This window comes from Rhipicephalus microplus, chromosome 2, assembly GCF_043290135.1.
Source record: "Rhipicephalus microplus isolate Deutch F79 chromosome 2, USDA_Rmic, whole genome shotgun sequence".
Classification (NCBI taxonomy): Eukaryota; Metazoa; Arthropoda; class Arachnida; order Ixodida; family Ixodidae; genus Rhipicephalus; species Rhipicephalus microplus.
In genome coordinates this window covers 101,661,054-101,671,128 of record NC_134701.1, presented here as the reverse complement: position 1 = coordinate 101,671,128, position 10,075 = coordinate 101,661,054, and the positions used below count along the sequence as shown (strand labels likewise).

Here is a 10,075-nt window from a genome sequence, read left to right as displayed (position 1 = left end):
CTGGCGACCTAACAGCTTGTTATTATTAGCGGGTCATAATAAGCCTTCAGGCGCTCCACGTTGACGATGTCTCGCCCACGGCGGCGCATGTCCGAAGATTGTTCAACGGGTTCAATCAGATAGTTGAAGGGTGAGGTGCGCTCGATGACACGGTAGGGGCCTTCGTATTTGGGACGTAGTTTGGAAGAGGGGCCAGCGGCAGAGGTTGGGGTCGAGAGCCATACAAGCGCACCAGAAAGGAACATGGGCTCAGAAGTGGTGGAGCGATCACGGATACTCTTCTGCCGCTCTTGATCTTGCGTCGTAAAAGTCTTGGCAAGCTCGCGACACTCTTCAGCAAGCCTGGCTGTCTCGGAAATAGGTGTACACTCAGATGGATCCGGCGTGTACGGGAGTATCGTGTCCATGGTGTGCGACGGGTGCCTTCCGTACAGCAAGTAGAAAGGTGAAAAACCAGTCGTGCTCTGAGGGGCGGTGTTGTAGGCGTAGGTGACGAAGGGCAGTATATTATCCCAATTAGTGTGGTTGGCAGCGACGTACATAGAAAGCATGTCGCCGAGGGTGCGGTTAAAGCGTTCGGTGAGGCCATTCGTCTGTGGGTGGTAAGCAGTAGTTTTGCGGTGGACAGAATGGCACTCCGTCAGAATGGCTTCGACGACTTCCGACAAGAAGACACGGCCTCGATCGCTGAGAAGCTCTTGGGGTGGTCCGTGGCGCAGTATAAATCGATGCAGCAGGAAGGACGCAACATCGCGCGCAGCAGCCGCAGGGAGAGCGGCGGTTTCGGCGTATCGCGTTAAATGGTCAACGGCAACGATGGCCCAGCGGTTACCAGCCGACGTCAGAGGAAGTGCTCCATACAAATCGATACCTACGCGCCCAAAGGGATGGTCAGGGCAAGGTAACGGTTGTAGACTGGCGTGCGACATGTGGGCTGACGGTTTACGGCGTTGGCAAGTGAGGCAAGAGCGAACGAACTGCTGCACATAGCGGTACATCCCGCGCCAGAAGTAGCGTTGTCGAATGCGATGGTAGGTTTTGAATACCCCAGAGTGCGCGCATTGCGGATCAGAATGGAATGATTCACATATCTCTGACCGCAGACTGCGGGGTATCACGAGTAACCACTGCCGGCCGTCGGCGTCGTAATTGCGTCGGTGTAGGAGGCCGTCACGAATGGCGAAATGGCGAGCTTGACGACGCAATGCACGCGTGGATGGCGTTGCGGATGGGTCAGAGAGCATGTCGATGAGCGGGCCGATCCAATTATCCTTTCGCTGTTTATTTATTTATTTATTTATTTATTTATTAAAGGTACTTTCAAGGCCCGAAGGCACTACAGAAAGGAGTGGTTTGAACAATCGTAAGTGCAGTTAAAAAGTTAAAAAAAAACAGAAAACAGGAAAAAAAGAAAAATTCTACAGGGCATCATGTATGGCGAGCTTGAAGTCTTTTTGGTCCGTTATACAGGCGATGGAGGCGGGAAGGTGGTTCCAGGCGGCGCTTGTCCTTGGCACGAATGAATCATTATATAGTCTGGTGCGACAGGATGGTAGGCCCACCTTAAAGCGATGATCCATCCTTGGTGATATGAAGCGAGGTGGATGAAACAGGGCGTCCTTCAAATGGCTGTTATAATGATAGATTTTGTGAAAAAGGTTAAGGCGAGACAATGTGCGGCGCAATGAAAGATCAGGCAAGTTTAGGGTGCTCTTCATGGATGTGACACTGGAATGACGTGAATAATTCGATAAAATGAAACGTGCTGCGCGATTCTGAGTGGTTTCGAGAGATTGAATGAGAATGGCATGAGTTGGGTCCCATATGGCGCATGCGTACTCTAATTTTGGTCTGACCAATGTTTTATACAGTGTTAACTTGAGTGACGATGGCGCAGAGGAAAAGTTACGGCGCAGATAACCAAGCATGCGGTTAGCGTTGTTAATCACATATTCTGTGTGTTTATTCCAGGAAAGATTAGAAGATATGTGAACACCAAGGTATTTGTAATTGTCAACAGATGGTAATGGAATGTTATTGAGGGAATAAGTACGCGGACAGTGGGTGGTAGTGCGACGTGAAACTTGCATGCTCTTGCATTTAGATATGTTAAGTGTCATGAACCATGTGTTACACCATGCGAATATGCTATCTAGGTCGCGTTGAAGGTTAAGGTGATCGACATGACTGGTTATTTTCTGGTAGAGGACGCAGTCGTCTGCAAAGAGTCGGACAGTAGAAGAAGAAACACAAGAAGGAAGATCATTAATGTAAATTAAGAAAAGGAGTGGCCCTAAAACGGACCCTTGCGGTACACCAGATGATACTGCGGAATTAGGTGAACAAAAATTATTAGCTGTCACGTACTGGCTGCGGTTAGAGAGGAATTCTTTAATCCATGTAAGTACATTGGGGTCGATGTTAAGCTGAGTAAGTTTGAAAATGATTAGTGCGTGTGAAACGGAGTCAAATGCTTTAGCGAAATCTAAGTATATGCAGTCAGTATCAAATTCAAGATCTGCGTTAATAAACAAGTCGTTAGTAAAACACAGCAACTGTGTTTCGCATGAAACTGTCTTACGGAAGCCATGCTGATAAATGCTAAAGAAGGAATTAGATTCAAGGAATTCAATGAGGTGCGAGTAAATGACATGCTCTAAGATTTTCACTGGAATGGATGTTAACGATATGGGACGGTAGTTATTGGGGGAATGTACATCACCAGATTTATGCACAGGGACCACCTTCCCAGTCTTCCAGTCAGATGGCAGTGTGGACGTCTGTAATGACTGTTCAAAAAGTTTTGACAATATTAAAGAAGAATAGACTTGAGTACACTTCAACATTTTTGACGAAATGCAATCTGGACCAGCTGATGATGACACTGTCAAGTTTCCAACAAGTTTTTCGACACCAACTGCATCAATGATAATAGGGTCCATTGGCAAGAAATCGGTGCTTGTTAACTGTGGAAATATAGTTGGGATGCTGTTCTGAAAGTGTGCAGCAAATACATTACTCAGAACGTTGCAGCACTCGCTAAGAGCGACTGGGACATCAGACTGTATTAATTGGATATGTCGCGTTGTAGTTCCGCTAATGATGCTCCAAAACTTACGTGGATTAGAGCGCAGCAGCGAAGGAAGAGTTTCATCGAAAAATACTTTTTTGGCTTTCGAAAGCGCAGTACAGAATTCTCTGTTAAATGTCTGATAAAAAGACCAATGGTCTGTTCTGGCTGTTGATTTGGCGCGTCTGAATAGCCGCTTCTTTTTATTGCGCATGCGTTTCAACGTGTTATTGAACCACGGAGAACGAGGATTCGATGAAACTTTTCTCTTAGGTACAAATCGGTCAATTAGGGCTAGCAGTTTGTTCTTATAGTCTAGCCAGTTCTGTTCAACAGATCGCTGCTCAAAACCAGCAAAGAATAGGTCAACAAAAGATTGTAACTCTGTATTCATTCCATGAAAGTCCGCTTTGCTATAGTCTTGGATAATTTTTGTTCTTTTCTTGATGGAAACCCGTGCTTTTATTGTGAAGTGGATTATGCAATGGTCGCTAATTCCCGGTAGATGAGTGAAGGGTGAAGCTAGGTCAGGTGTACTGGTAAGTACTAGATCTAATACGCTAGCGGAAGTGGGAGTAACGCGAGTAGGAAAGTCAACAAGCTGGGTAAAGTTGAAGTCGTGACAAAAATTCAAAAATTCCCTACTTTCACCTGAGTTGTGCTTTAAGGTAACCGGGTCTCTTTCCCACATGATGTCGGGAAAGTTGAAATCGCCAAGAATGAACAAAGGTGATCTCGGGTATCTGACGAACAGCTGATTGACAACATCATGCAAGTCATTGCAAAAGGATGATGATGCAGTTGGTGATCGATAGCAAATACAAAATATTATTTCGCGAGAATCAATGAGCACGCGAACACAAACAAGTTCAAGTGAAGACATAACAGGAATAATATGAGAGGCAAGATTATCGGCAACCGCCAGCAGAACACCCCCACCAGACCGGTAATCGCGGTCGCATCGGTAAAATTTGTAGTGCTTCTCACAATCCAATATTTCTTCATTTCTTACTTTTGTAGAAAGCCAAGTCTCTGTCAGACCAACAATATCAGCGGAACAGGAATCAATAGCAGAAGACAGTTCGACGCGTTTATTCAGGACGCTGCGCACATTAGAAAAGAAAAAAGAAGCGTTTCCTGCGCAGCAACGAGACGGGCGTAGCTATGAGGTGCTAGAAGTGTCAGCACGTGCAGGTAGAGAGGGTTCTTTGTCCTTAGCTTGGGGTGAATTGATTTCGCGAACGCTGTCGCTTTCTGCGCAGTAAACGTAAGTTTTCTTGTTCATGACCAGTTTGTTAACGCGTAGCAAATACGGTTGCCCGGCTGCCTTAGCAAATTCCATTAATTTCTTCCTTGAGTTTCGCGTGCTTTTGCAAAAATCTTCGCTAGCTGATACACCAGTTCCTTTGAATTTTTGTCTCTGCATCAGGATAGCATCTCTAACCTTAAATGACGAAAATTTGACGATAATTGGCCGAGCTTTTTTAGCGGCGTAACTTCCTAACCTATGTGCTCGGGAAACTTCGGAGTCAGAAATGTGCATGTCAAGGTGTCGGGAGAGTAGATCACGAACATGGCCTTCAGACTGAGCCCACGTCTCATTAGGGCTGTCCGATATACCAAAAAACAATACGTTCTCTCGTCTGGACCTGTCTTCAAGATCGTCCAGTCGGGCACTGAGTGTCTGGCCTTGCACCTTGACAGTTTCAGCGATTAGACGTGGCACATCACTGACTACTGCAGAACCGTCGCATGACTCGACGAAAGCTTCCACCGCCGACAACCTTTCCGTTAAATCAGCAACAGTTTGCGCTAATGCCTCCTGTTTAGTCTTTAGGTCGGCAAGAGCTTCCATTAGCTCATCGTGACGGTGATCACCTTTTTCAGATAGCTTAGCGATCGCGTCTAGTATTTCTTTGTTAGTATTTGCAGGGCCAGGGTTTAGTTCAACGTCTCCACAACATAGTAGAAGCTTTGTGACATGCACGCATTCGCACACACATTCAAATATGACACTTGGGCACGGTAGGAGCAGCAGACAGACGTTACTGGTTCGCTTACAGTAGAGAGAAGGAGGTTTACTGACCTGCACAAAAAGCAAAATCGGATTTCTGAGCGACCGCATCGTTGCCGCTCCACCGTGCCCACTGAAGGAACAGGAGAATTCCGTGGTCTTTATATGCTCTTGCGTCGCTGCAGTCGCCCGCAGTGTTGTGGACCAGGTGACGATGGAAAGGATGCCACCGTCAGATAGTGGCAGATGACGCAGGGGCGTGTTCATCCAGATCGGGGCCGCCAGCAACACCGGTGAAGAGTAGTTGGCACGCGCTGGATTCGCACGCGGTGGTAATGTTCCAAACCAGGCGACTAACTGCACAAAAAGCAAAATCGGATTTCTGAGCGACCGCATCGTTGCCGCTCCACCGTGCCCACTGAAGGAACAGGAGAATTCCGTGGTCTTTATATGCTCTTGCGTCGCTGCAGTCGCCCGCAGTGTTGTGGACCAGGTGACGATGGAAAGGATGCCACCGTCAGATAGTGGCAGATGACGCAGGGGCGTGTTCATCCAGATCGGGGCCGCCAGCAACACCGGTGAAGAGTAGTTGGCACGCGCTGGATTCGCACGCGGTGGTAATGTTCCAAACCAGGCGACTAACTGCACAAAAAGCAAAATCGGATTTCTGAGCGACCGCATCGTTGCCGCTCCACCGTGCCCACTCTGCCCACTGTTCGGTAGCGATGATGTCAACATCAATGGCAGAAACAGCAGCCGAGGATACTGAGCAGAGCACATCACCTTCAGGCAGAGGGGAGCGCGAGAGGGCGTCGGCGTCAGCATGCTGGCGTCCGTTGCGGTACAGCACGCGGATATCGTAGTCTTGTAAGCGAAGAGCCCAACGGGCGAGACGGCCTGAGGGATCCTTCAATGATGAAAGCCAGCATAGTGCATGATGGTCGGTGACGACATCGAATGGGCGACCATACAAATAAGGTCGAAACTTTGTAAGAGCCCAGACGATCGCCAGGCACTCTTTCTCCGTGACGGTGTAGTTTTTCTCGGCTCTCGTGAGCGTACGGCTTGCATATGCTACGACATATTCAGGGAATCCGGGTTTTCGCTGCGCCAGGACAGCGCCGAGGCCTACTCCGCTGGCGTCCGTGTGCACCTCCGTTGGGGCTGTAGGGTCGTAGTGGCGTAGAATGGGAGGCGACGTCAACAAATGGCGGAGCTTCGCGAACGCGTCGTCGCACTCGGATGACCACGAATTGAAGGGCCCGTTGCTTCCAAGGAGCTTCGTCAGCGGTGATATGATCGTGGCGAAATTTCGTATGAAGCGTCGGAAGTATGAGCACAGGCCCACGAAACTACGCAGTTCTTTGACAGATGCAGGTTTGGGGAATTCGGCCACGGCCTGAAGCTTGGCAGGATCAGGAAGAATGCCGTCTTTGGACACGACGTACCCCAGTATGGTGAGTTGCCGTGCTGCAAAGCGGCACTTTTTCAGATTTAGTTGTAAGCCGGCATTGCTCACACGTGCGAAAACTTCTTTCAGACGTTGGAGATGCGTGGAGAAATCCGGAGCAAAGACAATGACATCGTCGAGGTAACACAAGCACGTGTACCATTTCAAGTTGCGCAGAATGGTGTCCATCATGCGCTCAAAGGTCGCAGGTGCATTACATAGACCAAACGGCATGACGTTAAACTCGTACAAGCCGTCTGGCGTGACGAAGGCGGTCTTCGGTCGAGCGTCGTCAGCCATGGGTACTTGCCAGTACCCCGAGCGCAGATCGAGAGAAGAAAAACAATCGGCTCCATGAAGGCTGTCAATCGCGTCATCGATGCGTGGCAGTGGATAAACATCCTTGCGAGTGATCCTATTGAGCCGTCTGTAGTCTACACAGAACCGCACAGAACCGTCTTTCTTCGCAACAAGAACAACAGGAGACGCCCATGGACTGTCGGAGGGCCGAATAACGTCGCGTCGGAGCATATCGTCAACCTGATCATTAATTACTCGACGTTCAGCAGGCGACACGCGATATGGACGTTGCCGTAAAGGTGGATGGTCACCAGTGTCGATGCAATGCGTAACAACGGACGTGCGACCGAGAGAACTTCGCCCGACATCGAAAGAAGAACGATATTCTTGTAACAGGTCCAGAAGTTGGGAACGCTGTACGGCCGTAAGGTTGTCAGCGATGGAGGGGCCAAATACATCAGCAGACGACGAATCAGAAGTGGAAACAACATTGATGGTACACGACCTGGGAGCGCGCGTGTCATCGGGTACGTCCAGGACTTGTGCGTCGTCGACTGGTTCCACTCTGCCGAGACATTCCCCTCGAAGCAAGGTAACAGCGTACGGGAACGGGTTGGTTACAAAAATAGCAGTGTTGCCCTGGTTGACCTGCACGGTCGCGAAAGGTACTAGCAACCCTTTCCTGCTGCAAGCGCGGTCAGATGGCGAAACAAGTCCAATGGTGTCGGAGAGACCAGCGCAGTAGACAGACACAGCCGTCGTCGAGTTTGGAGGCACTGTTGTATCGTCTCTCGTTAGAATCTTGCTCAGTGTCGGGGGACTGTCTTCTGGCGTCAAATGCGAGAAGGGTGAGAGCTCAATTTCGGCAGCGGCACAATGGATGACGGCGTCATGGCGGGAGAGAAAGTCCCATCCCAGGATGACGTCATGAGAGCATGCCTGAATGACGATGAACTGGGCGACATACAGAACGTCCTGGATGACAACGCGAGCTGTGCACCCTGCTGTAGGATGAATCCGGTGCAAACTCGCAGTACGAAGGGATAACCCAGAAAGTGGCGTCGTCACTTTTCGAAGTAAGCGGCAGAGTTTTTCGTCCATAACTGATACGGCAGCTCCAGTGTCAATAAGAGCCGATGCACAAACACCGTCCACAAGCACGTCAATGACATTCGAGGGGCTGCTCTGAGGGCTTTCACATTGCGATAGCGTCGCAGTCCTTGCCTCAGGGACTGCGACGACTAGTTTTCCCGCTCATGAGATGCCGCACTTGGCCGCATGGGAGACAGGGAACGGCGTCGTGGAGACGGTGATCTTCGAGACGGACCTGGGCGAGATCGAGGGGGCATAGACGGCGGTTCTTCGCGATAAGGACGGCTGAGTTGGCCAGCAACAGGTGAAGAAATTGGAGCCGGCTGTACGCGATGGCAATAACGGGCCACGTGACCGGCGTAACCGCAGGCAAAGCAGATGGGCCGGTTGTCGGGTGTGCGCGATCTGTTCACCGGGGTAGGTCTCACCCATGTCGCAAGGGCTGATGGACGGAACGGTGGCTGCATGGTGGACTGAAGCTGAGGCTGAGGGGTTACGTCAACATACGTAGCGGGCATACCCGCTGCAACGGACGGAGGTCGTGCAGCAGCTTCAGCGTAGGTCAGAGGGGCGGGTGCTTGAACGACTTGGGGTGGCCTGGCGACCACTTGCGCGTAACTCAGGGACGCAGGAGCCGGAGGCTGTTGGGGGTGGTAAGCAGGCATTACCTCCGCTATTTCCTGTTCAATCGCTCGGCGGATGGGAGGGAGAAGGGTAGTAGCCGATTGTTGAACAGCAGGTTGGTGGGAAAAGGGCAGGAGGGAGAACTGACGCGCGATTTCCTCACGGATAAAGGACTTCAGTTCTGCCATCAACGCCACTTGGTCACAACTGGCCTCCAAGCCAGCAAGCGTTGCAGCTCGTGGTGGGGAGCGTCGGGTCATCGAACGCTGCCGGTGGAGCTCCTCGTAGCTCTGGCACAGTGTGATGACCTCAGCCACCGTGCCGGGGTTTTTGGCGAGCAGCATCGTGAAGGCATCATCGTCGATGCCTTTCATGATGTTTCGGATCTTGTCAGACTCGGACATGGTGTGATTGGATTTGTTGCATAGGTCCAGGACATCTTCAATATAGCTGGTGAATGACTCACCAGCCTCCTGAGCACGTTCACGCAAGCGCTGCTCGGCTTGCAGCTTGCGAACAGCAGGGCGGCCGAAGACGTTGACGATTGCGGTCTTGAAATCGGACCAGGTGGCAAAATCGGACGCGTGGTTGTTGTACCACAAACTGGCGACACCGGCAAGGTAAAACACCAAGTTTGTCAGCTTGCCGTCCTCGTCCCATTTGTTGGGGACGCTCACGCGGTCGTAAATGGCGAGCCAGTCCTCCACGTCAGTGCCATCAGCGCCAGTGAAGATGGGTGGATCGCGGATTCTGGGGACACCGGGACAAGGGGGTGGCATTGGAGGAGGCGTTTGCTGAGAAGCGTCTTGGTACATAGCAGATGGCAGGGTACGTGATCGTAGCTCCAAAGGCATAGACAGGGATCGCAGCACTCTCCACCAAATTGTTAAGGCGTTTATTAGCCGGCAACGAGCGAGAATATGCAATGGCGACAGTCACAGCAAAGCACGGGCTCTCAGCACGAGGGGCGTCCTTCTTGGGTAGCCCCACTAGAAGGTACGCAAGAGTTCGACCCATTTCATAGTTCGGAGGCTTCGCTACACTTGCAATAAATGTCACGTGTGTATTATCGGCAGAGAATACATTTGGCTACATAATTGTCCACGGCTAAACTTAAATAATACTTTCAACTCTCCTTGTCTCGCTGATGCAGTATGCTTGGACGTTGATCCAGCACACTTGGATGTGCCCCTGTTTCTGTTTCAACATATGCAAATACAGTATCAGGGGATAAATACCAAGGCAATAAAGATGGAATTTGAATCATTATAAGCAATCCAATAATGACTAAAATCTGTCCTTGTTTATGCTAGAAAGAAGGTAATGGCGAGCAAATGGTGATCACGTTTGGGGGGGTATGGGTGCCAAGAGAAAAAAAAGGCGAACAAGCAAATTTTTTGTACACCAACTTGGTAAACCTTTTTAAATGATGTCTACAAGAAATGAAATCCATGTACGAACCTAAACGCCAAGCTTAAATTTTGCGTGACAATTCTGCAGACTTCCCAGAATATTCTTCATAACG

General features: G+C 50.1%; 1 protein-coding gene across 1 annotated transcript; it reads right to left on the bottom strand.

Moving 5' to 3' along the window:
* Positions 1-1,433: 1,433 nt before the first annotated feature.
* On the bottom strand, positions 1,434-5,785 carry LOC119164284 (uncharacterized). The gene is made up of 3 exons (XM_037416432.2): positions 5,157-5,785; positions 2,723-2,789; positions 1,434-1,629 (listed from the first exon to the last, which is right to left on the bottom strand). The coding sequence occupies exons 1-3, from the start codon at positions 5,763-5,765 to the stop codon at positions 1,622-1,624; spliced, it is 684 nt and encodes a 227-aa protein (XP_037272329.2). The 5' UTR covers positions 5,766-5,785; the 3' UTR covers positions 1,434-1,621.
* Between the last annotated feature and the right edge of the window lie 4,290 nt (positions 5,786-10,075).

What these genes read in the sequence shown, in the direction of transcription:
- LOC119164284 (XM_037416432.2), bottom strand. Translation starts at nt 5,765, where the DNA reads ATGCGGTCGCTCAGAAATCCGATTTTGCTTTTTGTGCAGTTAGTCGCC. An exon ending in CGATTTTGCTTTTTGTGCAG is followed by an intron (nt 2,790 to 5,156) that starts GTCAGTAAACCT and finishes CTTTTTGAACAG; the next exon opens with TCATTACAGACGTCCACACT.